A 23,525-nucleotide genomic window follows, 5' to 3' on the forward strand; every position below is an offset into this window, starting at 1 on the left:
CTGATTCTCTTGGCAGATATGTTCACAAAAGCTGAGGAGCAAGGCAGAGGCAAGAAAATTGCCTTTGAAAGTGCAACAGTGAATTTGAAAAAGAGCAAACAGCACTTACTCTACTAGACCCTTTAAAGGGCCTTTTTTAATGAAAGAGAATAGATAAAAATGTGATGCCCATTTATAAGACTTTTTTCCCCCTGTAGTTGATTGATACATGGTCTTGTCGCTGAAAAGTGATAAAGGTCTAATATGTTTTTGCTCTGTGTGTGCATGTTTGTGTCTTTCCCTGGTGGAAAGACACACTTGTATATATGAGTGGCATGTTGGATTTTTTTTTTTTTTTTCATTTCCAGAGCATCTCTTTGATTTACAGTCTTGTCCATGAAAACACTGGAATTAGGTTTGCTGCACAAGTGTTTTCATTTCTTCCCCCCCATCCAGGTTCCAAGTTTGCTTTAACTATCTTGCATTGATTAAACTTCTTGTCACTATTTAGTGTGGAGATGTTTTGAAGCTTGCTACAAGTACTCATTCCATCCTCTTCTCTCACACCCTACACTTCTGGAGAGTGTGGAATTGTTGATAAGTCGTCTTGGCAGCATAGCAAGAGTAATCATTTCCCTCCAGATGTTAGAGTTTGGGAAGGAACCAAAAGGGAGTGAAAAGAGGGAGGGATACGGGGGGAGAAACCAGCTGCCGCCACTGCCAGTTCCACCCATATACATGAAGTCACCTACTCCTCCCTTCCCGAGACTCCCAATATCATCTCCTTCACTCCCCTCTGCTGAAAAACTTACCCTCCCTTCTCATTCTCAGTTCTACACATACTGCCTTCCTATACCCCAGGAGGCAGCTAGGGCAGGCAGTGTTTACCGCTGAGGTAATTGGAGTAGTTTGGAGACAGCCTGACCCTAGCCCTGCTAAGGCCTAAGGTGTGTGTGTGTGTGTGTGTGTGTGTGTGTGTGTGTGTGTGTGTGTGTGTGTGTGTGTGTGTGTGTGTGTATACTCACATGTGTGCGTACGGCTGTTTGTGATGACTGGCAGAGAGGCCAGGGAAGGAAAGCAGGCCTTAGCCAGTGTCATCCCACTAGGGAGCAGACAAATTGGCTTTCACTACTCTGCCTGTCTTTTCTCGTTTCATATTCTTCAGCTATTCCTTTCTTCTTCCTACCTATCTTTCCATCTCTCCACCAACTCAAGGACAATCTTTCACGCTTTCTCTTGTACTTGCTCCGCAGCGCTTTTTCTCCTCCTGTTACCCTTTTGTTCCACTTCTCTTTCTGTATCTCTCACTGCTCATCATTTCATCTCTCTGAGCTGAGCTGCATAGACTGCGACTCTTGCCAGATATGAGCAAAAACTCCCCCTCAGTTGCAGTCATAGACACGAGGAAACTCATCCAACCTAATCCAGGCGCCTGTTGCATTTTTCTGTGGGTGAGAGGGGAAACGAAAGGGCCTTCAATCGGGGTGTCAGGGCGAGAGTGAGTGTACACAATCATTCATGGGATGCACATGCAGTAAATGCCATTAAACACTATTGTCTAATAAAAACTAGCATTAGCTACAGTTTGTTTTCATATAAAAGGCTGACACGAGCTGTGATCAGAAGAGGCACGGGAGAGTGAAGCGTGACAGTAATTTAGCATGCATCTAGTGACCTCATCGCCGGGTTGTCAGGTAGGCATTGGGACATGGCTCACCTGCTTTAGCTCATCACACTGCCTGCTCCTCCTCCGCCACCTTCCCTCATCCCTCCGTCTTGCTCGTCCCTGATAGCTTTTACCGCTCTGCTGATTTCACAAATAGGCCTCATTGATTGAATCTGATTCTTGTGGATAGAGCAGCTTTATTGAGTGGCTTTTTCACTGATGGACAGGAGCGTGTGTGTGTCTGTGTGCGTGTTTGTTACACACATTCATGTGTGCATGTAAGAGATGATAAGAGAAAACTTCCTTTCCCCATCCCTCTCATTCTGTAATCCAGGAGCTATTCATCTCTAGGGAATTCCAGCAGCCAGATCATTACAGACACACACAAAGAAGCTCTCACACACACTTAGTGCAGCATCAGAATGAAGATTTTATTATTTATTGTGCATGCCGACTGAGGAGTCTGTTAATTGTGACGACACCTTGAGCAAGACAACATTTAAGTGTTAACTGCTCTCCCAGGTACCGTTCATCATTTATCTAATCTGTGCTTCTGCGGGGGGAAGCAACATGATTTCTGCAGTACCGTCTTTTGTTTCCTGCCCATGTAAATGGCTGTGTCTTTAGCCATTTTGAGCCTGTCATTTTTCAGTTGTTGTTTTGCTCAAACTGTAGCACTAATACAACCAGCACTTCCCAAAACCTACTACAGAGAAAAGTGGTGGCAATGCTGCAAGAGGGATTTTGTGTTTTGATGCAGAAAATGAGCTTGTTTCAGATGTAAAACAGAAATGATCTGTCTTGTGTTTGGGGGGGGGGTTTAGTGAGCAAACTGTTAGAGGCTGGAGCTATATCGGCAGCCCTCCACTGAGGATGTACACATTTCACACACAGCAATGCACACCTCATCCTTGCAGCAGCAGCAGCATCTGTGCTTTTCCCCTCTCGCTGCCCTCTATTTTGTCTCTCTCCTCTCAACAGGCAGTGTGCCACCTATGCAGAGTTGGATGGATGGTGGCACCCCCTTCCCCTTGCACCCATTTAACCCCCACAGCCCTGCAGATCCATCATTGCTCAACACACACAACACATGTAACACCCACATCCCTGAATGCATATGTCCTGATCTGCAGCTTCCTACTAAGTAACCCCTAATCGTTTTGTCATATACTTAGAGTCTCACCCCTGAAATGTGCTAATTATTATGTCTTTTTCTTTTTTAAGTCTTAGTCTGTTGCAACCAAACTGATGCTGTGTTCTTTGCACTAAGCTTGCTGGGATGCTATGTGCTCATTAAGGGCTAGATCTTAATATAAGAGACAAGCCTGCCAGTTCATTTAAATTACAGTTAGAGGTTTTTCTGCTTGTGTGTAAAATAAAACTTGAATGCAAGTGTGGTTTTAGCAGAATTGGTATTCTTTATCCAGCTCTCCACGTAGGGACACGGGCAAGATTGTGTGATTTATTATTGTCAGAATAAACATATTGAGCTTTGAAAGTATTACACATGCAGCCCCTTGTCATGATTTTCCTCTGCAGTAGTTATGTGATTCATTTTGTATTTTCTCTTTACTTTTCATCCCTCAATTTGACTGCCTTGATTATACTCTGTTACGGATACAGACCCGGCAGCCGAGTAGTCATTCTTCTAATATTTTATTTCAAGTCTTCTTGAAGTCCTCCACCCGGGGCGCTTGCGTAGTTGGTGCATTACAATGTAAATTCTCTCCACGGTTCCGGAAAACAGGCAGGTATGTAGACATTTGCACGAACCCTGATGCTGGGTCTGATGATGAAATTTACATCACTTGTACCCGAGCATACTTGTGGACGTGGGAAGCTTACGTTTGCTTAAGCCAGCTCCAGAGAAAGGATTATGGACTTTTAAGGAGACCCAGACACACACGTAGAGGGAAGCAGGAGAATAAATGGTTGTTTTGACTTATGAGAGTCATTAGCAAATAACGGCAGGCTTGTCCCACTTTCTGGACTGCGCAAGGTTGTAGACACTATGATTATATTGACTTTGTAACGTAAGTAACTAAAGGTGATCCCAGAAATGGAAGAAACTGAGATGATATTGGATTTAATGTCTATTGGCAGGGCTTGTTCATTCACGTGTTCGGTTGTTTACGTAGAGATTGCAGCATCTAATTAGTACTGATTTTGTCTCTCTATTGAAGAGGGTTTATTGGTCCATGTTAGCGACTGACCTGGGCCGTGTTCAGTTAGTGTTGAAGCTGCATGTCAAGCGGCCCTTCGCTCACCTCCAAAGCTAATGGCGAGGGAGTAAAATAGTGCTTGGCTGCTATTTTAACACCTTGTCTTGACTTGTCTGTCATACAGCACCGTTCAAGCCTGTAGCTTGATTTTTTTATTTATTTTAACCAATTTCTGAATGTGCTAGTTAGCATAAGTTGTCATTTGATTAGATGTAAAATATTTGATTCAGAGGTGAATATTAGAACGCCATTTTGAGTGAAATTAATGATAATTAGATGTTAATTATTGGTAATGTAAAGCTGTTTGTTTAATCAATCAATTTCTAATTACCTGGAAAATAAAAACATGTCTGTTGAATCACTAGTTATTGTTTGATCAGCCTTTGCAGCTTGGAATAATTCGGTGTCGTTTTCATGCTTTAAGACCTCACTATTAAAAGAAAAGAGAGACAGATCACAGTGGAGGTAGCAAAGGAAAAGAAATTTTCTTGCTTCATTAATTGGCAGCTCTGTGGTACACTAAACATGCCGTGTGCACACAGACACACACGCATGCAGACACACTGTTGAATGCTGTGACTGCTCTGAAGCCACAGCTTTATATTTAGTCAAGGGAGACCAGCCTCTGTCACTTTTTCTCTTGCTTAACCTCGCTCTTTCTCTTCCTCTCTCGGTGGCTGTGTTGAAGAGGAGTCTCAGGGGAGGGCTTAACTCTGAGCCCTCGTTCTTTTTCCGTTTCTTTCTCTCTCTCCTTCCACGTCTTTTCTTCCCTTATCGTCCTGTGAATGGAGCTGCAGGCTGTTGTTGAACTGTGAATTAGTCCAGGAGACACACTCTGCACCTAGACAAAATAGAGAAACGGAGGAGGTTCAGTATCTGCCTTTCTGCTTTCATTCCTGCCACCCTGACAGGTTTGCCTTACTCTGTGCACACATGAGGCGTTTAAATGCTGGTGCAGAGTGTATCTGCCTACGAGTTGAACTAGTGAGGGAACAAGTGTCACAGTTTTACCTTGAACCAGCAAAAGGTATAAAATCAATAACTGACTTGAGGTTAACCTGAGGTCAGCAAGGCTTCACGTGCACCCTCGGTTTTGTGAATAAGCCACGTAAGACTGCCTATATTGTGACGTACAACCTGGAAAATCACAGGGAGGGGTTTGTGTTGTCATGGTTATTGGATGTTCAGTAGCTTCAGGGAAAATTAAGTTTGGGTGGGGTGGGGCGAGGTGCAGAAAAGAAACTGGGAGGAATGGATGGGTGAGTGGGAGGAGGAAGGAGGGGTGCTATCTTAATTGCTTTCCGTGAATAATTTCAGTCCCCTAATTTGGCGATAATGACAGTGGCTGCTGCTTTTGTATTTATTTATCCAAACATTAATTGACAGGACTGACATTAGCCAGTGCGGTTATTGCGCATTTGATTGCGCACAAGGGAGCAAAGAAAATTACAGTAATTATCATTCTGATATGGATTATGAATATGCATTCCCACACTTAATGTCTCTGTCAGCATTTTAGTAACAACAAGGCACTCTGCCATGACAATAGCACTTTAGCTTATCTCATATCTGCTTCCCTAAACCCAGTCCAACCAGTGCTTCTGGAGAGCAGATGACACGTCGTGTCCAAATGATTTAACGGCAACACCCAGACATGCGGTTAAGTGAAATGGTCTTCATGTGGATTGTTTTAGTTGTCTGATAGTTGTCGGCTCATGTTAATTAATGTAAGGTGTGTTAATGTGAGTATTAAAATGTTTTGTTTTGTTTTTTAACAGGCGGAGGGAGAGGACAATTTGAAGAAGATGCAGCTGATGGAGCTAGCTATTCTCAATGGGACATACAGAGATAACAACGTCAAAACACGTAAGTGAGCTGCAGTGAAAAGCAACCACATCCCCAATTTCCATAATCCATCAGTTTTCTTCCATACATAATAAAAACCTTTAATATTTTAATGATATTTTTCCAATATTTCCCATTAACTCATACTTTTGGTTTTCATTAAATAAATGTGCAGTCAGCTCCACTGTGTGCATACATCATATTATCTCTGACTATGAGCAGACCTCTTTTTCAAAACTGTTTTCCAACCATAAGTAGGAATACCTCTGTTCCATTTTTCTCCATATTTCTTGTCCTCTCTGCCATTCTTTCATCCACCCATCCTTTCCCCTGCAATCCACATGCATTCACCCTGTTTTACTCGCTCCTGGCAGACTTTAAATATTAAGCACATTGCTGTATTTCACCTGCTCAGTTCTGCATGTCAGTTGCTGATTCACGTGTGTTTTGTAATCACCAAATTATGTTTGAAAATGTAAATCATATACAACCCCAATGTTTGACTTAATGGCAAGTTAATGTGAACTTGTGCATGTGATTATTTTCTTAATAATTAATCAAAATTTAATTAAAAATGTCTCTAAAAATTGGTTATTCTGTACACATTTTTTTTTTTTAAATGAAAGTTTAAGCGATTAATTTCTTTGTTGAATTTTTCTCGTTTAACATCTGCCTAAATGGGAGCCATGATGAAGTAGCCCACCACCCAACTGCAGTTACAAAAGCACTTTATTTAATAGGCTTCCCTTTGGGGAAGCTTGTGTGGCACAGCTTATAGAACATGCTAATGCTTAGCCTCTATAAGAATTATATTTGTATGTCCATTTGTCATCCAACACAAACTGAGTGCTGACTTTGCAGAGGATGGGCATTTCTTTAAGTTTAAATGCTCCCACTCTGACCTTCACATCAAGTTCAAAATTCTCCTCATTTTGCTTATTCATTTATTTATTTATTTATGCCATAAAAACTGCCTCCTCCTCCATATGAAGTCAACAGCTCTGTTTCTGTTGGCATGCGTGTCGTTTAACTCACCCATATCATTTCCAGTAGGTGAATGTGTAGCTGCTGTGGTGATCGGTCTGCTTCAGATGCACTGGGATGATGGCGTTATTTCAGTATTTTTGTGCTCCTTGTGTTTTGGTGTGTGGGGTGATTTTATTTTATTTTTATTTTGTTTGGCAATGTTGGCAAAAGATTGTCGCTTTTGTGGTTCACCACCATGATCATTGCATGGACTAATTTTCCCTTTTGCTCCTCTCCCCTTTCTCTCTATCTCTCTCTGCCACTTCCTGTTCACCCTTCCTTTCCCCCTTTCGTATTTTCACACTTCACTTTTCATCTGTGATATTGTTCAACCACGCTACACTTTATCTCTTGTCCTCTGTCTTTCTTTCTGTTCCTGTCCTTCACTCTCTTGCTTATGGCAGCCACCCTTGCGTTCTCTCTTGCAGCGGCGGCAGCAGCCGCTCAGGGCCCTCGCCTCATAGCGACCTCCACAGGTCAGGTGTTGCCTCCCCCGGCACTGCGGCCTCCGACGCCAGCCGGGGCCCCCATCATGAACCTCATCCGGCCCACTCAGATGGCTGCCATGCTGCCCAATGGCACCCCCACCCTGGTGCCTCCCACACCGGATGGCGGGCTTATCTACACCACCCCCTACGAGTACCCTTATGCCTTGGCACCCACCTCCCTGCTGGAGTACCCCATCGAGCACAGTGGGGTTCTAGGTAAGAGAGCCTGGGGAAGCATGGGTGCCGCAGGTACAGCGACCAGCTTTAGCCAGCCTGGACAAGAGGCCAGCTTGTTTTACCCCGGAGCTGGGGTGCTGGACGCGGCTTCCATGAGCCACAGTCAGGACTTGTTGAAAGGTAAATATGTCGTGTCCACCTGAGGATCAAAACAGACAAACTCACAGGGTGGATGTACTGATGAAGCTCTTGGTGATGGGATGACCAGCTATGTTGCTCATGGACACTTTGTTAAATGGCAATGGGGGGCAATAATTACCTTGTGTGAGGGCCAGGCTAATGGGAAGTTCTCTATAGACTAAAGATATTCACTGTTTAGTTACGTTCTTGCCAAACAGTAGCGCTCTCAGGTTTATATTGCCTCTTGTCTGCAAGGTTTATTATAGGTGGACTTGCACTTGCCTCAGCGTGAAACGAGGCACACTGACAGTAACACACTCGCATACACGCAGGTCTGCTCCCTAACCCTTTCATGCACTGGCCTAGAGGTTTATTCAGTCTGGCAGCAGATCCCCTTGGATTTCTGCAGCTTTTGAAATTATTTCTCTGCGCTGTTGTCTGCAGGCAGGCCTCAATGCCTGCAGATAGTCCCTCTCTCACTCCCACTGGGGATGTTCATTAAATTCCCCCACTCACTCCCTTTTTTCCTTCTCTCCATTGTCTTAGCTCTAGCCTTGTTGAACCGGAGCGTTGTGCTAACACCTGACGCTCCACTTACTTTTTGTGTCAGAAAAAAAGTCCAATATGGAGGGGGGTCTAATATATGTTGTGTTTATCCCCGACGGTGCTTTAAGCTCAGCTCATCTGCTACCAAAGAAGAAAGAACTAGGTTTAGGCCTGGTACCGTCCCCATATGTTATATTAAGGCTCTAGTTAACACAAAAGAAAAGCAGTTTCCCGCGTTAGGCAGGAGAAACCTTTGTTAGCCGCTTTCCAGATTTAATTTGACACTGCACTTCACTAATGTTCACAGATTCATTTGGCAGCAGCAGACACAAGTGTGGTTTTAGCTGACCTGTGTATTTGAGGTGCCTCTGGGAGTCATGTGTAGAACAGACAGGGGCAGCTGACTGGCTTTTCTCTCTTTAACTTGCAGGGTTACACCAGCTTAGTGCATTTTATTTACTCACACTATCGATTGGTGCCTTCAGCAACACAGGGCCCTGTGGAACACACTCCCTCTCATACTCGCGCACACACACACATACGCACAGACTTGGCTCAGTTTCCTGCGCTACTGTATCTAGCCACCAACGGCTTCTCTGAGAATAAAGAAATGTCAGGCCATCTGCTACTTCAGAGTAGTGTAGTTAGCTGTGTAGTCATGGGCCAAAAAAATCCGCTCTTGATAATGCCAGAAGAAAATCTTTTTTTTATAACTTATTTCGCATGTCCTCGCTTCCTCTGGGAAATGTTTTTCTATTTCATTTTTTTGTTGTTGTTTTAAATCCATGCACACATCTGAAATTTGTAATACTTGAACATAGTGTGGCACACAAACAGTTTTTGTGATGCATACGAGGCGGTGTCAACTGCTGCAGTAGAAAGAAATCAGTTGTGACAAATATAGGAAGGAAATGACAGCCTGTGCCGCTAGTGAGCAGATTGACCTGGAGAGAAATGTTGAAAAGGGAAAGAGAAAATGAAGGAGAGAGGGAGAGGCAGGTGGTGTCTGGCACTATTCAATTACCATCAGAGCTGTATTGGATTTCCCCACCTTTCAAAATGAAGAGACAAATTTCTCTCTGTTCCCCTTTTGGATCCCACAGGAAGAATCACATTATTTTTCTAGACAGCCCTGAAGCCTGTACCCTTTACCTACCACCCCACCCACCCACATATATAACTCTGAGCACTGTGGAATTTTAGTACTTAAGTTATGCATTTTTAAATATCAAGTAAATCTCCAAAAAGTTGTATAATTTTTTTTCTACTGCATTTTTTCTACATGTAAAAGGAAAAAAAGAAGAAGACGTGTTTGTGTGTATATGTACTATAATCTGTATTATGTTATTCTGTGTATTGTTGTGTAATCCGAGCATTATAATGGTTAAAAATGTGAATGTTATCACTGTACAAATGACTGTTTTTGCCCTCCTCAAAGTGAACGGTTTCTAACCCTGTGGACCTGTTACAATCTAGGTGCAATGGCTACTAAAGTGAGACGGCATGACACGCGGGTCCATCCTTACCAAAGGATTGTGACCGCTGACAGAGGTCAGTTTAGTCTCTTAGCTACACTTTGATGTTGACTTATGCATTTCAGTGATTATTATATTATGCCTCGATGCCTTAGTTGGGAATTTCTACATTTTATGTATTGCATTTTGTTTTGTTTTCCTGTCCCCCTGCCACCTTTCCTACCCCGTATCGCCACACGCCAGCTAAATGGTTGATTGTGGTATGCACATTTTGTTTACATTTAGTACTTAACATATGCAGTATGTGCAGACTGTGTATATGTCAAAGCTCAGGCAAAAGTGATGTTGAAAGGTTTGGGTTTTTGCAGCTGTGAAGCCAGGACAGGTAGTACTTTGCAGGCAGTGTTGAAAGTGTATAATGACATTCCTCTGATGTGAGATTAGAGCCTAAAATGGGGCAGGCTTGTTCCCATACATGATTTATCTCCTCGACTCATAGGGAGCAGAGAAAAAGGAGACTCATTTCTATACTGTATCGTAAAGACATAGCAGGCATAAGGCAAGTGGCCGTGCTGCTACCAGGCCCCATTTCACCTTGAAATTTACATTTATTTTTGATTTTTTGATTTTTCTCTGGAAGATAGGCACGCACAGACATAAGCTGAGGTAGCTTGCATTCTCTCCAGTGTATTGCAAATATATTGAAATAAAGCTAAAGTACATTTTTAATATTTCAGTTGTACATGAGGTACTGTCATTTTATATTTGAGCATTTTATATCAAATGTATTTATGGTTTTGTGTATATTTATATTCTATAAAAATATACTGCTAAATAAAGAGAACGAATCGGAAAACAGCGATTCATCTATTCATTGCACATATAACACTAGTCTTAGTTATGCTTCACATAACTCTAGTTATTAAGTCTCCTTAACACTAATCACACTGTTTGGAGCTTGCATTCCAACTCGAACGACACTAAAACACTAGATTTTTGTTACTTTGTTTGTCTGTTCGACCTCTCTTTGCTTCTATTTTTGGTTTTGGGGGCAATGTGCGCTTTATTTAAACCACCAAGCTACCTGATTCAGGGTGGGGCTTAGTAGTTTGGATCATGCCGCTGTGGCGCCATGATCGCAGTGAGATTAGCTGGGTTCACCTCATATTGGCAGGGGACTAAGAGCAGGGGGCGACGTAAGAGATTGCATTCATTTTATTGTTAAAATGATGTCATTCCAGTCTCTTCTTGCTGACACTAATATCCTTTCTATCTTTTTTTTTCTGTTTGTTTTGTTTTTGTTTCTAACCACCTAGCCGCCACCGGCAACTAACACATGACCTTCTGACCTCTGAACTCTTCACCCAATGACGAGCCGCCCCAAGCCTGCCTGCTGATCAGTTAACTGGTAATTGCCTTTTGCTAGCCTCTCGGACGCAAGTGTGTGAGAGAGAGAGAGAGAGGCGCCTGCCCGTACAGTTACCCTAACACATTCTGACAATAAAATAAAAAAAAAAAAAAGAGAGAAAAAAAGTAGAAACCAACGCAGAATCTTCACAGAAACACAACGAAAACCCAACAAAGTTGTGTGATATTCATAAATATTTTTTTCCCTTTGTTCATTGAGTTCGATTCCCATTCTTTCTCTTTCTTTTTCTTCATGAATCACACACTGGGTGGACGTGTTTGTGGTATGACTCATAAATCTGCACTGAATTACATAGCAATAAAGACCCCCACCCCACACACCCCACCCCCCTTCCTCTAATTACTCTGATGTGGTGACCTCACTTGTATGAATCAAAGTTGATTATTTATTTGACGCAAACCATTTGGTTTCAGAGTAATGGCCCTCAGATTGACAGCCCCTCCTCCCCTCCCCTCCCTCAAAATATAGATATAAGAGCGTCTACCTGCTCCCACCCTGTCCCAAAACCCACCCACGGGGAGAGAAAAAGAAACAGAAGGAAAGAGAACATACGCTCACATTAACTTGTTTAATTTCTGTCATTTTCACGTGTAGTTCAGTTGTTGAGCTCTAAGATGTACTTTTGAGCTGACACATTCTGGGTGTGCCCCTCTAAACAGCTTTCTGTCTTTGTTTTTATTTAATTTTTTTTAAAAAGCATGGCTGAAATGATTGCTAAAGGAGCTTTTTATGATTTATGTGTTTTGTTTTTCTCCTGTCTGTTTTTAATGCTTTTTTTTTTTTTTTTTTTTAGTCATTTTCTCCACTTGATTTTGTCCTTTTTTTTTTTTTCCCCTGTTGTTCATATTTGACTAATTAGCTTTTGCTTAAACCTGACCAGCCAAAACCAAGGCGAGGTGGTTAGCTCTAAAGCAGTACGCAAACTGATGTTCAAAGCAGGCCGCAGAAGCTTAAGAAATGATGAAGGGCAAGATGGGAAGGTCACTACTTGGGCTGATGGTTCTTTGTGTGTTTTTGTGTGTGTGTTTTTAATTAATACTACAATGAAAGTAGGGTGTGTTGAGGCTTCGGGGGGAGGGGGAGGGAAAATGCCCCCCATCCACACTACATCCACTATACAGTGCCTGATGTATTTTGACAAAAAAAAAAATCTCAATGATTTAGCTGAGCTGTGATCACAAAGACAAAAAAAAAGTATTAAGTGTGCATATTTAGCCAAAGGGTTTGCCAGTGAATTATATATCTGCAGTTATGCATCTGTCTCACAGAGGGCTCTCTTTGTGATTTTTAAGAGTTTAAAAGGGTGTGAATTTTTAGTGCCTGCCTTCAGCTGTAACAGCCAGCCAGCCAGTCAGTTTAGATGATTTCTCACCCATTACTGCTCTGTTTTCTTTTAAGGTGAAGAGATGCTAATCAACACTAAATCAACATGTTACACAGTGACAGCAAAGGGGGGAGGGGGGCACTTTGAAGTTCTGTACATAAATGCTTTTGCCATGTTACGTGGATTCTATATTAAGTTGTTTCATCAGCCACGTTGCCAAACAGATGTTTTATTTTTGCCATTTTTTTCCATCTCCACGTTTGACTAATTCTTTTTAAATGTATTTTAAGTTTTAACCCCAGTTTGAAGACTTTACATGAGTTGAATCGTGCAGTTGGCATAATCTGAGCCTACTTGCATTTTTGTGTTTTGTTTTGTTTTTTTTTTTACTGATGAAATTTCTTTTTTCTTTTTCTTTTTTCTTTTTTTAAACTCGAGGTAAACGATCCAAAAGCGCATCCACAATGTGTCACACCTCCCTGTGATCATAGTCTAGCTTCTGAGCCCACAATCTTTTGTTTAACTCTCTCAAGAAAAAAATAGGATGTGAAAGCCATGCCTGCCTGTTCAAATTGCTTTATACATACGTCTTATATATATAAATATATATATAAATATATAAAAATGTAGATATGTCATTGCATATTCAAATACAGAAGAGAACAAAAAAAAAAAGATAATTTTACAGGGTGCTGGAGATGAGAAAAAATAAGATCTATTTTTGGCAATTTTAGCTTTTGATACTTTACTTGCAGTTACAAAATCTGAAAAAAATAAAGAAAAAAAGTTTAAAACCGTATAGGGGCAATGATGGTGGGGGGGGGGACCAAGTGGGGGATGGGAGGGGGAGAAGTGCTGTTGACCTTGAATATGATTGGAAAAGGAAGACCAAAACAGTCACGACCCTTCGGAAAGTTAGCGAGCATCAGAGTGAGACGGACGCCTAGAGAGCTTAAAAAGATCAAATCAAAGTGCCTTATCGACAGCGGTTTCTGTTTTCTAGTATTCCAGTTGTGTTCAATAATATCCAGCACCCACCAAGATGGCGCAGAGAGGAATGGCTGGTGTTACACGCTCTGAAAGGTCGAGCAGGGTAGCCGCCACCGTATCGTGGCGTTACCGAAGTTATTCTATGCAAAAAGAATAGCAGTCGTTTTGACCAGCTACAAACATGTGCCATGGTTTTGTCTTCCTGAAATGATTTTTTTCTCTTTTCCTTTTACCTGATGGCCCTTTACTCTGCTGTATGAGCAGATTGTGTTCTCTGTTTTTTTAATTATTATTATTGTTATTTCGATTCTAACGATCAAACGAGATATTGTCTTGATTTTTGGTGACTTTGATTAACTTCCTAGAACAAATTGAACTGCCAGTCGTGACCCAGTAGTCTGCCGGAACATGCTTTTTTTCCCCCCCTTTTTTATAGTTTGTTTGTTTGTTTGTTTGTTTTTATTATGAGCTAAGAAAAATACATGACGTTCAAGGGAGTGGATGGAAGAGCGAACAGCGGGTGGGGAGGGTTGTCCCCACTACGCCTGTTTGTTTTTGTTTCAACAGCTGCAAACTGAAAGCATCCAGTCCACGTCTCTCAGCGTCAGCTTGACAACAAACTATCAATACAATCATGAGGTTTAAATTGGACAGCTGAAATGTTGGAATAATGAAACAAGCGAGGCCCGCTTCACCGCCAAACAGTTCTCAGCTGTTGAAATAACTGACAGTTTATTGCTGGAAGGTGAAATAATATTAAAATCGAGGAATTCTTAAATCCAATATAACACTTGGCGGTTTTGTTTCTTTTTTTTTTGTTTTTTTTTCTTCCCTCTATTCATAGCTCTTTCATCATGCTGTTACAGTGAAAGGTCAATGAAATATTCTTTTTCAGTGTTATTATTTTTATTAAATTGAAATGCAATATTAAAGTGGAGCAAGAGATGGTTATTCGGCATTTGACAGTATTAAGAAAATTCCCTCTGCAATGTTACAACTTGCTGTGTCATTGTGAAAGGCTGGATAAGACCATCAGGGGAAAGGTTGACTCTTATACCTACCGTATTCTCTCTGGCCTGCCTACTACATGTATGATAATGTAATTAACAGCCATTGTTACAGGTTTATAATGTATTTTTCTAATCTCATTTTATATGTATATTAATCATGTTTCTGAGTGCTTTTTTTTCTTCTTCTTCTTTTTTTTTTTTTTTTAAAAATGAAACCCACTGCAACCCCCCTCGCCCTTAAACGACCCTCTCTCCTCCTTCTCCCCCGCCCCCTCCCCTCATCTCTTTTACATCTCGAAAACTGTCTCTTGTGGGGAGTGTTGCCTTTTTCCCTGTTACATTTTGTTTTGTTTTCTTGCTGATTCCCAGCTTGTTTAACTCATTAGCTACTTTATTAGTTTATTTTTTTTTCCTTGTCACGAGTATTTTTACATGCTTGCATTTAGTTTTCATGGTGTATGCTGTTATTTTTTTCTTATTAACCTCTTGGCATTTATTTTAATAAAACATTCTTAGTAAGAATTTTACTAACTTGCTGATATTTTGTCTTGTGTTTATAACCAGTTTCATGAATGTATTACCTCTGGTCTGGTTCACGGACTAACACGATTAAAACCAGTTGTCCTGCCACCACTTCCACTGACTGACAACGCACATTACATGAACGCGTGTGCTCTACATAAAACCACACTACACACACGCACAGATCTAACTGGAAACTGCACGAGTTGATAAATGTCCCTCACTGCCGCTCACGCGCTCTCACCTCTGTGCTGACAACAAAAAAAGAAACCAACAAAAAAAGTCTCTTCATACTTGCACCCGACACTGCTGCTGTGTCTTGTCGTCTCTCTCCGAAGCAACTTTTTGTTAGTTGTCCTGTCCGCCTGTGTCACTGACCCTCCGCCGCCCCCTCCGTGAGACGGCAGGAAGCGTCGCCCTGTCTGAAACAACAAGCCCCACGTTGCTCGAGGTCACGGGTTAACCTCTGGGTCGGCTGTTCTCTCTCCAATGAGGCGCGCACTGATTAAAAAAACAAATACATCTCCACACGCAAAGTCAAAACGCCCTAATCCCCAGAAGATAAAACTCCCATTTCCTCCCTACACGCACACACAGACACACAACACTATCTCTAACCATTAGTTAGTGCAGGACTAATCGCAAGCTGTGCAAAAATACTCATATTAGTCATCTCAAAGGGATTAATTTTACTGTGAATGTGAAGAGCAGAACATCTCATCACTGCACATTATAGATGTAGTGAGTTATTTACAACAGACACTCGGGCGGGGGGCAAATTTATAGATGGCAGTCGTGTGAACGTCTAAAGCTGTATTTTATTTTATTTTTTCCCCACTTTCCCTCTATTGCATCCCTGGCTTGTTATGCCTGGATTGGAGCATTACTGTTATCACCAGCTGTTGCCTGTTTGGTGAACACTTCTCCCCATTCAGCTTATTGATATAACTGCTAATACTAGGCCATTTGGGAGCATCTATAACGCTTAGACACACACCAGTACACCACGCCAATATGAAGTGCTCTGGGATCAAAACAACCGTACTATTTCTTCCAGTGTAAGAATGCTGATATGGCTTTCAGCTTGTTAGTATTTATCACCTTTTTTTCTGTCCAGGGTGGATTTTCCTCGTCTGAAACACTGCCAGTGTGTGTGTGGTTTCTTTTTTGTTTCGTGTTTTTTCATCCTCCTGCTGACATTAAACTCGTCCTGGGGTTCATTGAGCTTTCTTCTTCTTTTTCTTTATTCAGCTCTCTTCTTCCTCCACTCTTTACTCGAGGTATTGACACTGACACACAAGCAAAAGATTAACTTCATTAATCCCGATTATTACTTTAACCCGCTGAGTTGTTGCCTTCAGATCATTATTTTGGGTTTTTTTTCCCCCCCTCCTTTTTAATATCTGCAGCAACCAAAACAACTTGGCCTTAACTTGTTGCAATTCTCTTCGTGTCTCAGCGAGCGGAGAGCAAGAATTAAAGTGTCTAACATCAAAACTAACATTTCTCGACTTGTAAAATTAACATTAACATGTTTTTATTTTACTTTAACCTTTAACACCTGCTTATACACCAGCAAATAAAGGCAGAGATTACATTACAGGCAAGCCAAACAATTGTAATTTTATGTTTTTTCGCTGTGCATTTTTGATTGTTAGACATAAGCTTTTTATTTATTAATCTAGGATTGGCCTTTAATGTGTTTTTTTTTCTTTTCTTTTCTTTTTCGATTGGCTCGTCTGTGTCGTAATGAGCAATTTGAGTTAATAATCCGTCCACTAGCTGTCACAAGCCTTGCCTTTTTATATGTCGGAGAGGTTTTCAGTGGCTCCCGTCAACAAACGAGCTGATGAAAAAGACAGTGAGCCGGTGGGAGTTCTTTTCTGAAGCACAGTAAACTACAAACGCTGCCTAAAATACCGCGGCTGTGTTTAAAAAGTGCCTTTTCTTTCTCAGATTGGAAAATTATATATTTTTGTACTTTATCATTCAAGTGCCAATTTTCTGCCTCCCTTTATCTCACCAAAAGCTGTTGTTTTTATTCTTGCCTTGTTGAGCACACAAAACTAAATACCCAAGCACAATGCACATTTTTTTTCTTTTGTTTTTTTTCTTTAAACTGGGAAATTTGACCAAAAAAAGAGGGGGAATTTGGTCACAGATGTTTCCCACCATTAAACTTTGGCTTAATGGGTCCTGTTTTCGATTTGATCCACTGAGAACTTTCTAATCGGACCACAGTATGCAGTGAACTGCTGCTGGTTGCATACTGCTGCCATCTCTGGCAGAGTTCTCAGTGTCTTTTCCAAATCTGTCACAGGACATTCAGTGGATTTATCTACTAACTACCTTTTCACCTGTCAATCTCTTTTTCTTCTTCACCTCTGTTTAACAAACATTCCTCCAATGAGTTAAACGGCAGGTACCAATCAGTACTGGTCTCAGCGATGTAGCACTCAGGTGGTTGAAAGAAAAATGCTACCAAAATACAGAAATAAATTCGCCCCACTGGATTTTTCTTCCTTTAAAAAAAAAAAGAAAAAAAAAAAGATATATATGCATTTAATAGTACAAAACAATTTTTTTCCTAAAAAAAAATACTAGTATGATATATTGTAAGTTTCTCATCCATTTAGTGATGCAATATCTGTGAGATTTCCTTTTTTGTGGAGTTGTAAGTTTTTATGTGAAGTAGTCTTTATTTTGTTTTGTGTTATCTTGTTTTTTATTATACAGGGTTAGACTGAGAATTTTTCAATAGGGTGTAAAACATGTAATGCCAGTTTTTGTTGCTCACACCAAAAAAAGAGGGAAAAAAAAGAATAAATATGAGGAGAACAAATGTCATGTGTGCAATAAAGAACGATATTTACAAGCTTCCCTCTGACTGCTCTACCTGGACTCGTCCTTTTCACACTTTTTTATCGGTAACATCATTTCTGTGGATTTGCTGTGACTTTGGGGAGTTGAAAAGGTAGGTAGGTGTGCTATACTTACAGGAAGTTTAAAAAAAAAGTGAGAGTTCAGATCCTGGAAAAATAACTCACCTAAGCCTTTAAAGTGAGATCAAGCCCTCTGCTGGATTTGAGTGTGATGTTGGTAAAATGTAAAATGCTGACCTTCAGAGAGGGTCACACAGTTAAAGCTTTCTCTCTGGAGACGGCATCCACACTGACTTTTAAAATCTGTGCTGACTACTGCTGCACCAAATCCTCGCGCTTCACTCCTGTCTGGTCCAGTCAATCGTTCTCGACCGCTAGTAATCACGCGTGACAGGTGACACCAAGTATACTGGCGTCAGGTTAAAAAGTCGACACTTCTACAGCAAACTGAGCAGTGATACTATTTAGAGGCGGATCTGTTTTAATAAAGGCTGACGATGCGGAGTGATGTGTCATCTTGTCATTGCTGCACACGGCGAACTCATCACGAGGTCGACCGCTCGCTAAAAGGCTGCGTGTCGCACTGAATGAGCAGCATGCAGTGTTTACATACTCGCTTCCTATAAATAGCTGTGTTTCACTCATTAAATGTCACGCGTGCGTCTGCCAATGCTTTCAAGACTGCAAGGGGTTAGATTATCTTACCGGTGTGTTTAAAATTGAATACGTCACGCCTCTGCTGCCATACACGAATTGATCTTTGAGTTTCATGTTTTCCATTTTAAACATAATGTTTTATTTGGAGTCCTGGGGGCCACTTAACCTGCTTAACAGCTACAAAAGGAAAGGGGAGGAGGTTGTAATCAGTAGGGTATTTTTTGACCTGTTGGAGTTTTTACTGTTTTAATTGTGCAAGACGTTTATCTGGTTTTCACTCAGTAGCACTTTAATCCGAGGAAGATGGTTAATATTTCTGTCTGCAGTCATTTATATTTGATGGGATGGCTCTGTGGTGGGGAGAGCAGCAACAAGGACCTCCTGCACAAAAAGCACCAGGCGTCAACACTGACAGCAGGTATCTCATTAAATCAGATACAGCATGAGGAGTTGCCACATGTATGCAGAACTGCAGGCACTGAAATGCCACATGCTAAATGAGATTTAGCCAGTCTGCAGCTGAGCCCGACTCTGTGAACAATATGCCTGTTTTAGTGCTCATGCACAGGCCACTTTACAAGGTACACCTAACCAGCCAATCACATGGGATTCAAGTGTCCACATGATGAAGAACTGTGATTTTAAGTGAGTTTACGTGGCAGTTGGTGCCTGACATACACAATCATTTCTAGGGTCAACAGAGAAAAATAAAATGTGAGCCACAAACACATCTTGAACATCTCTGAACGCGCAACAGCCTTAAATAAGCCTTAAAGCAGATGGGCTACCGCACAGGTGGCCACACCCGGTGTGGCCACCTATCAGGTAAGAACAGGAAAGTGAGGCTACAGTTTGGTCAGGCTCACCAAACGTTGATAATCAAAGACTAGAAAAATGTTGTCTGGACTCGATCGTAGGGCCCGAATTTGTGGATCCATCCTGCCTCGGTTCAGGCTGCTAATGGTGTGGGAGATATTTTCTTAGCGCACTTTAGGCCTCTTTGTACCCACTGAGCATCATTTAAACACGACAGCAAACCTCAATATTGTTGTTGACCCTTTACTAAAGTGTACCCACCTTCTAATGGCTGCTTCCAGCAGGATAACACAACATGTCACAAACTGGTTCACTGTACTTAAACGTCCTCCATAGTCAGCGGATCTCAATCCAATAGAGCACATTCGGGATGAGGTGGAACTGGAGATCAAACGAGCAGCTGGAAAATCTGCGAGAACTGAGTGATGCCCTCATGTCAACAGGAAGAAAATCTCTGAGGAGTGTTTCCAGCAGTTTGTTGAATTCAGGCAACATATTGTAAAACGTCTCATTTGGAGTCATTAAAATGCCTGATGGTAATTTCTATGTTTTGTCACATTTATGCATTGTGCAAGTTCAGTTTGTGGCAAACAAAATAAGATATCACTTACATCTTTTCTTTGTTTGACTTTAAAAAGAAAAAGGGGGAAAAAAAACGTCCTAATTTTTTTTTAAATATATGGTTATTTTCAGAGTAACACAAGTTAGGTCCGTGGTCCTTAAACAGTGAACGAGTAAAATCATCGAAACCCCCTAATTTACATCCATAATGATATCAAAGCTCCATGAGTTATTATCTAAATAGTACCCTGTCAGGTGCAGATGACGGCCTTCAAAATTAAGGTAGGAGCTTAAAATCTCGGCTCTTCCTGGAGTCGTATAAATAAAAATCTTTGTCGGGCCTGGAGGCTGAAAAGAGAAGCATAATCCCGTCAAGAGAATGACTAAAGGTATGTATGCTTACACATTAATCTGCATTTTCATTCTGTACACACGCCAACTGGATGTGAAGTGGTGTTTCCGTACACAATCAGCTCACGGCAAGCCCAGGTGGAAAATTAAATTCATCAAAACAAACAAGAGTCCCTCTCCTTTTCCTATTTCATGGAGCCAATATAAGATGTTTGCTGTTGGCTGCTGGGCATTCTCCCAGGTATTTACCCTGATTATCAAACATATCATGTCTACTGTAGGTTACTGAGGAAGGCCCATCTGCTAAAACCAGAGAAATTTTACAACCTGCAATGAAAATGACCCATCTTCGCTGGGTAATTAGAGCAATCTACAACTTCTGGGTGCTTCCCGATGACTTATTGTCACCCGTAAGTAATAAAAACAAATGGGTTTGAAGTGGGCGTCTCATTCCAGCTCAAACTGGCATCTCTGCAGGAAAAATCTAGATCACGAGGCAACTTTTTCTTTTCTTTGTCTTCTTCTGTCGTCCTCGCGCTGGAGCACAGAGCTGCCGCAGAATGGGACGGCGAGTTCACGACTTTCAATGTCACGCAGGAAGCTGCTGGTGGGGAGACAGAAAGAGAGCAGAGAAGTGGAAGGGAGGAGAAGGAGGAGGAGAATGCCGATGGTGGCTTTGGCCTCCGGGAAGACGCATCAAAGGAGCATTTGTCGCAGAGACCAGCTGGGAGTATAATCAGAGAAAGAGAACTGGAGTTCAGTATATGTGTGTGTGCGCGCCTGTGTGTGTTTTTGAATGAGGAGAGTGGAAGGGCTGCATCAGTGGTGACATATGAACCGGCTTCCTGTGGAATGAATGTAGGGCATTCATCAGGGTGCAGCTGTTTCTCCCTCTCTTGCTGTGCATGTGTGTGTAGTGAGTTGTTTTAGTGGGTGCAGTTGTTGTAGGTTTCAAGCTCAGACTGATGAATGAAACTCTATAGTTTTTTGGGCACCTGTGCAGAGTGACACAGTCCAGCAGCTGGATTGTGGTCATCCTGAGACAGCGAGATAGGGGAGCGCACAAGATTGGAGAAGAATTACTTACTTGGTGACAGATGTGGGTATTTCTCCCTGTCTCTGAAATCAGTCGCTTGGTTTCGTTGCACAGGTGACAAAAAACACAGTAGGTGGCACACGTGTCACCAGATCCCCTGCTTTGAATGTCTTCATAATAACTTATTTTGAATTATGCATCCAAATGACTAAAGGCCCGCTGACATTTTCCTCGTCAGCCACATACGCACCGATGCAAAGATGTCGCTACAAGACATCAAATTGCAGAACCATCTGTCACGGCGCTCTAGTCTGGACAAAATGATGAATCTTCGTCGCCAATCCAACAGGCCTTCCCACTGCTTTTTGTGCTGTTTCTGTGTTGAGCGATCTAGACAGGTGTGAATACTGCAGGCCTGCTGTGTCACCTAATGCTGACAGAGGATGTCTAACTGGTGTGCGCGTATGTGCGATTTCTTCTGTCAGATCTGTCGCTTTTCTGTCCCCGCTGACTACATGTCCCCCACCTCAAAACAGTTTAAGAATGGGGGGGAAAAATATAGTGACACGGGGCATTGCTGCATTCACGTCAAGTTGAGTTTACTGTAAATATAAGTTGTGGCGGCGGAGCACAAAATAACAGGGTATGTCAGCCAGACTGTGATAAAGAGATGTGCAGGACTTTTGGGAGGAGGATGGAAACATTTCTACTATCGAGGAAATGTGTCAACACAGCGAATCAGAAGACATCGGCAGCCTAAGTGGATAATAATATGTGTCATTCCAAGTTTTAGCAGGTGAGACATCTTTTAGAAAAATCGTCTCCCCTTTTATCAAGCTGAACTTGGCCCCTCTGGAGCTTTTTGCAGGTGACAATCCCCTCAGCTTATTTTCTTCTTGCGACTCCAAAAACATCTCCAAACCACGGTAAAAAAACAAACAAACCTTAGTTATCTTGAATAATTTTGAACGACAAATTGATATTTTCACTTGCTGCTAATATTTAGTTTAGTTCAATTCAATTTCATTTATATAACCAAATCACAGCAACAGTCACTTGGAGGCAATTTACATTGTAAAGTAATTACTATTATATTAGCCATAATACTGAGAACCTTAGACAACATTTGGGTGACAACGTTTCTGGTTCCATCCTCATAATGTTTACTGTGATACATCCAGTGATGCCGTCCTGGAGTCCAGACAAATGGCACTTACAATCTACGATGTTAAATCTATCCTTTAATTATTTTCTTCATGCCTGTATCATCAAGTTACAGACCCCTGAGCACAGGTTTTGGTGAGCCCCAGCCAACATGCCAACATGATTTGATTACTTCAGTAATGAGACATGCTACTGAAGATAATAAAGTAGTAGTAGATTATACTGTAATGTGAGATAAAGACCAAGTGTAAAAAAACAAAACAAAAATATCACATAAAGTACTTTTATTAAATTGAATTTGAAACAGCCAAAGTTCTTTTTAAAATGCTTCTTACAATCATAATACTGTTGTAAACATACCACGGCAGACCCGATGACGTGCACGTGAACATGCTATTCAGCACACTCTATTGACACTTTTACTACCTCACAGTTGCTGTCACAAACACACAACAACAGCATTAAACAGTCAGCATAGACTTGAAGCTGGCGAGGCATGATGCTGCTCAGGTGTGTCCACCTCCCCTGCAGCAGCACTGCAGACCACTCCCCACCACAACTATGTTTAATGTAAGTGTGTGTGTGCACACTTACCTGTTGTCTTCTTCCTGTATCATTTTCTCTGTCTGGTTTCCTGGTGATCTTGTCCTCCTTTTTCTCATTTCAGCGCCTCCTGCAAACGCTATATTCTCGCTCTTGGATGGGTGTTGAAACAACAATAAAGAAGAACTTTTGAGATGTGTTCACTTAGGAAAATGATATTTTCTTATATATATATAAAAAAAATTCCCCACTCTCCCCTGTGGGCGGTTTATCCTTCAAGCCCAGGTCCTCTACCAGAGGCCTGGGAGCTTGAGGGTCCTGCACAGTATCTTAGCTGTTCCCAGGACTGCGCTCTTCTGGACAGAGATCTCCAATGTTGAGTGCTCCTAGTGCTCCGATTACCACGGGGACCACTGTTACCTTCACCCTCCACATCCTCTCGAGCTCTTCTCTGAGCCCTTGGTATTTCTCCAGCTTCTCGTGTTCCTTCTTCCTGATGTTGCTGTCATTTGGAACCGCTACATCGATCACTACGGCCGTCTTCTTCTGTTTGTCTACCACCACTATGTCCGGTTGGTTAGCCACCACCATTTTGTCCGTCTGTATCTGGAAGTCTCACAGGATCTTAGCTCGGTC

General features: G+C 41.7%; 1 protein-coding gene and 1 long non-coding RNA gene across 6 annotated transcripts in view; both read left to right on the forward strand.

Moving 5' to 3' along the window:
• Positions 1-11,722, forward strand: part of qkia (QKI, KH domain containing, RNA binding a) — a 76,778-nt gene extending 65,056 nt beyond the window's left edge. Inside the window, exons 5-8 of one of the 5 annotated variants that reach the window (XM_040041693.1) lie at positions 5,646-5,733; positions 7,143-7,583; positions 9,606-9,680; positions 10,921-11,722. In XM_040041693.1, coding sequence (XP_039897627.1) covers positions 5,646-5,733; positions 7,143-7,583; positions 9,606-9,680; positions 10,921-10,937 — 621 coding nt within the window. In that variant the 3' untranslated portion in view covers positions 10,938-11,722. Of the gene's footprint in view, positions 1-5,645; positions 5,734-7,142; positions 7,584-9,605 lie in introns of all 5 variants that reach the window. The other 4 variants (XM_040041697.1, XM_040041692.1, XM_040041695.1 and 1 more) reach the window with 4 other exon arrangements.
• A 1,460-nt stretch (positions 11,723-13,182) lies between these two features.
• LOC120739804 lies at positions 13,183-23,123 on the forward strand. Its single transcript, XR_005697284.1, has 2 exons — positions 13,183-20,556; positions 20,695-23,123. It is a non-coding gene; the product is annotated as an uncharacterized LOC120739804 (long non-coding RNA).
• The last annotated feature ends 402 nt before the right edge of the window (positions 23,124-23,525 follow it).

This window comes from Simochromis diagramma, unplaced genomic scaffold, assembly GCF_900408965.1.
Source record: "Simochromis diagramma unplaced genomic scaffold, fSimDia1.1 OVJJ01000304.1, whole genome shotgun sequence".
Taxonomy (NCBI): domain Eukaryota; kingdom Metazoa; phylum Chordata; class Actinopteri; order Cichliformes; family Cichlidae; genus Simochromis; species Simochromis diagramma.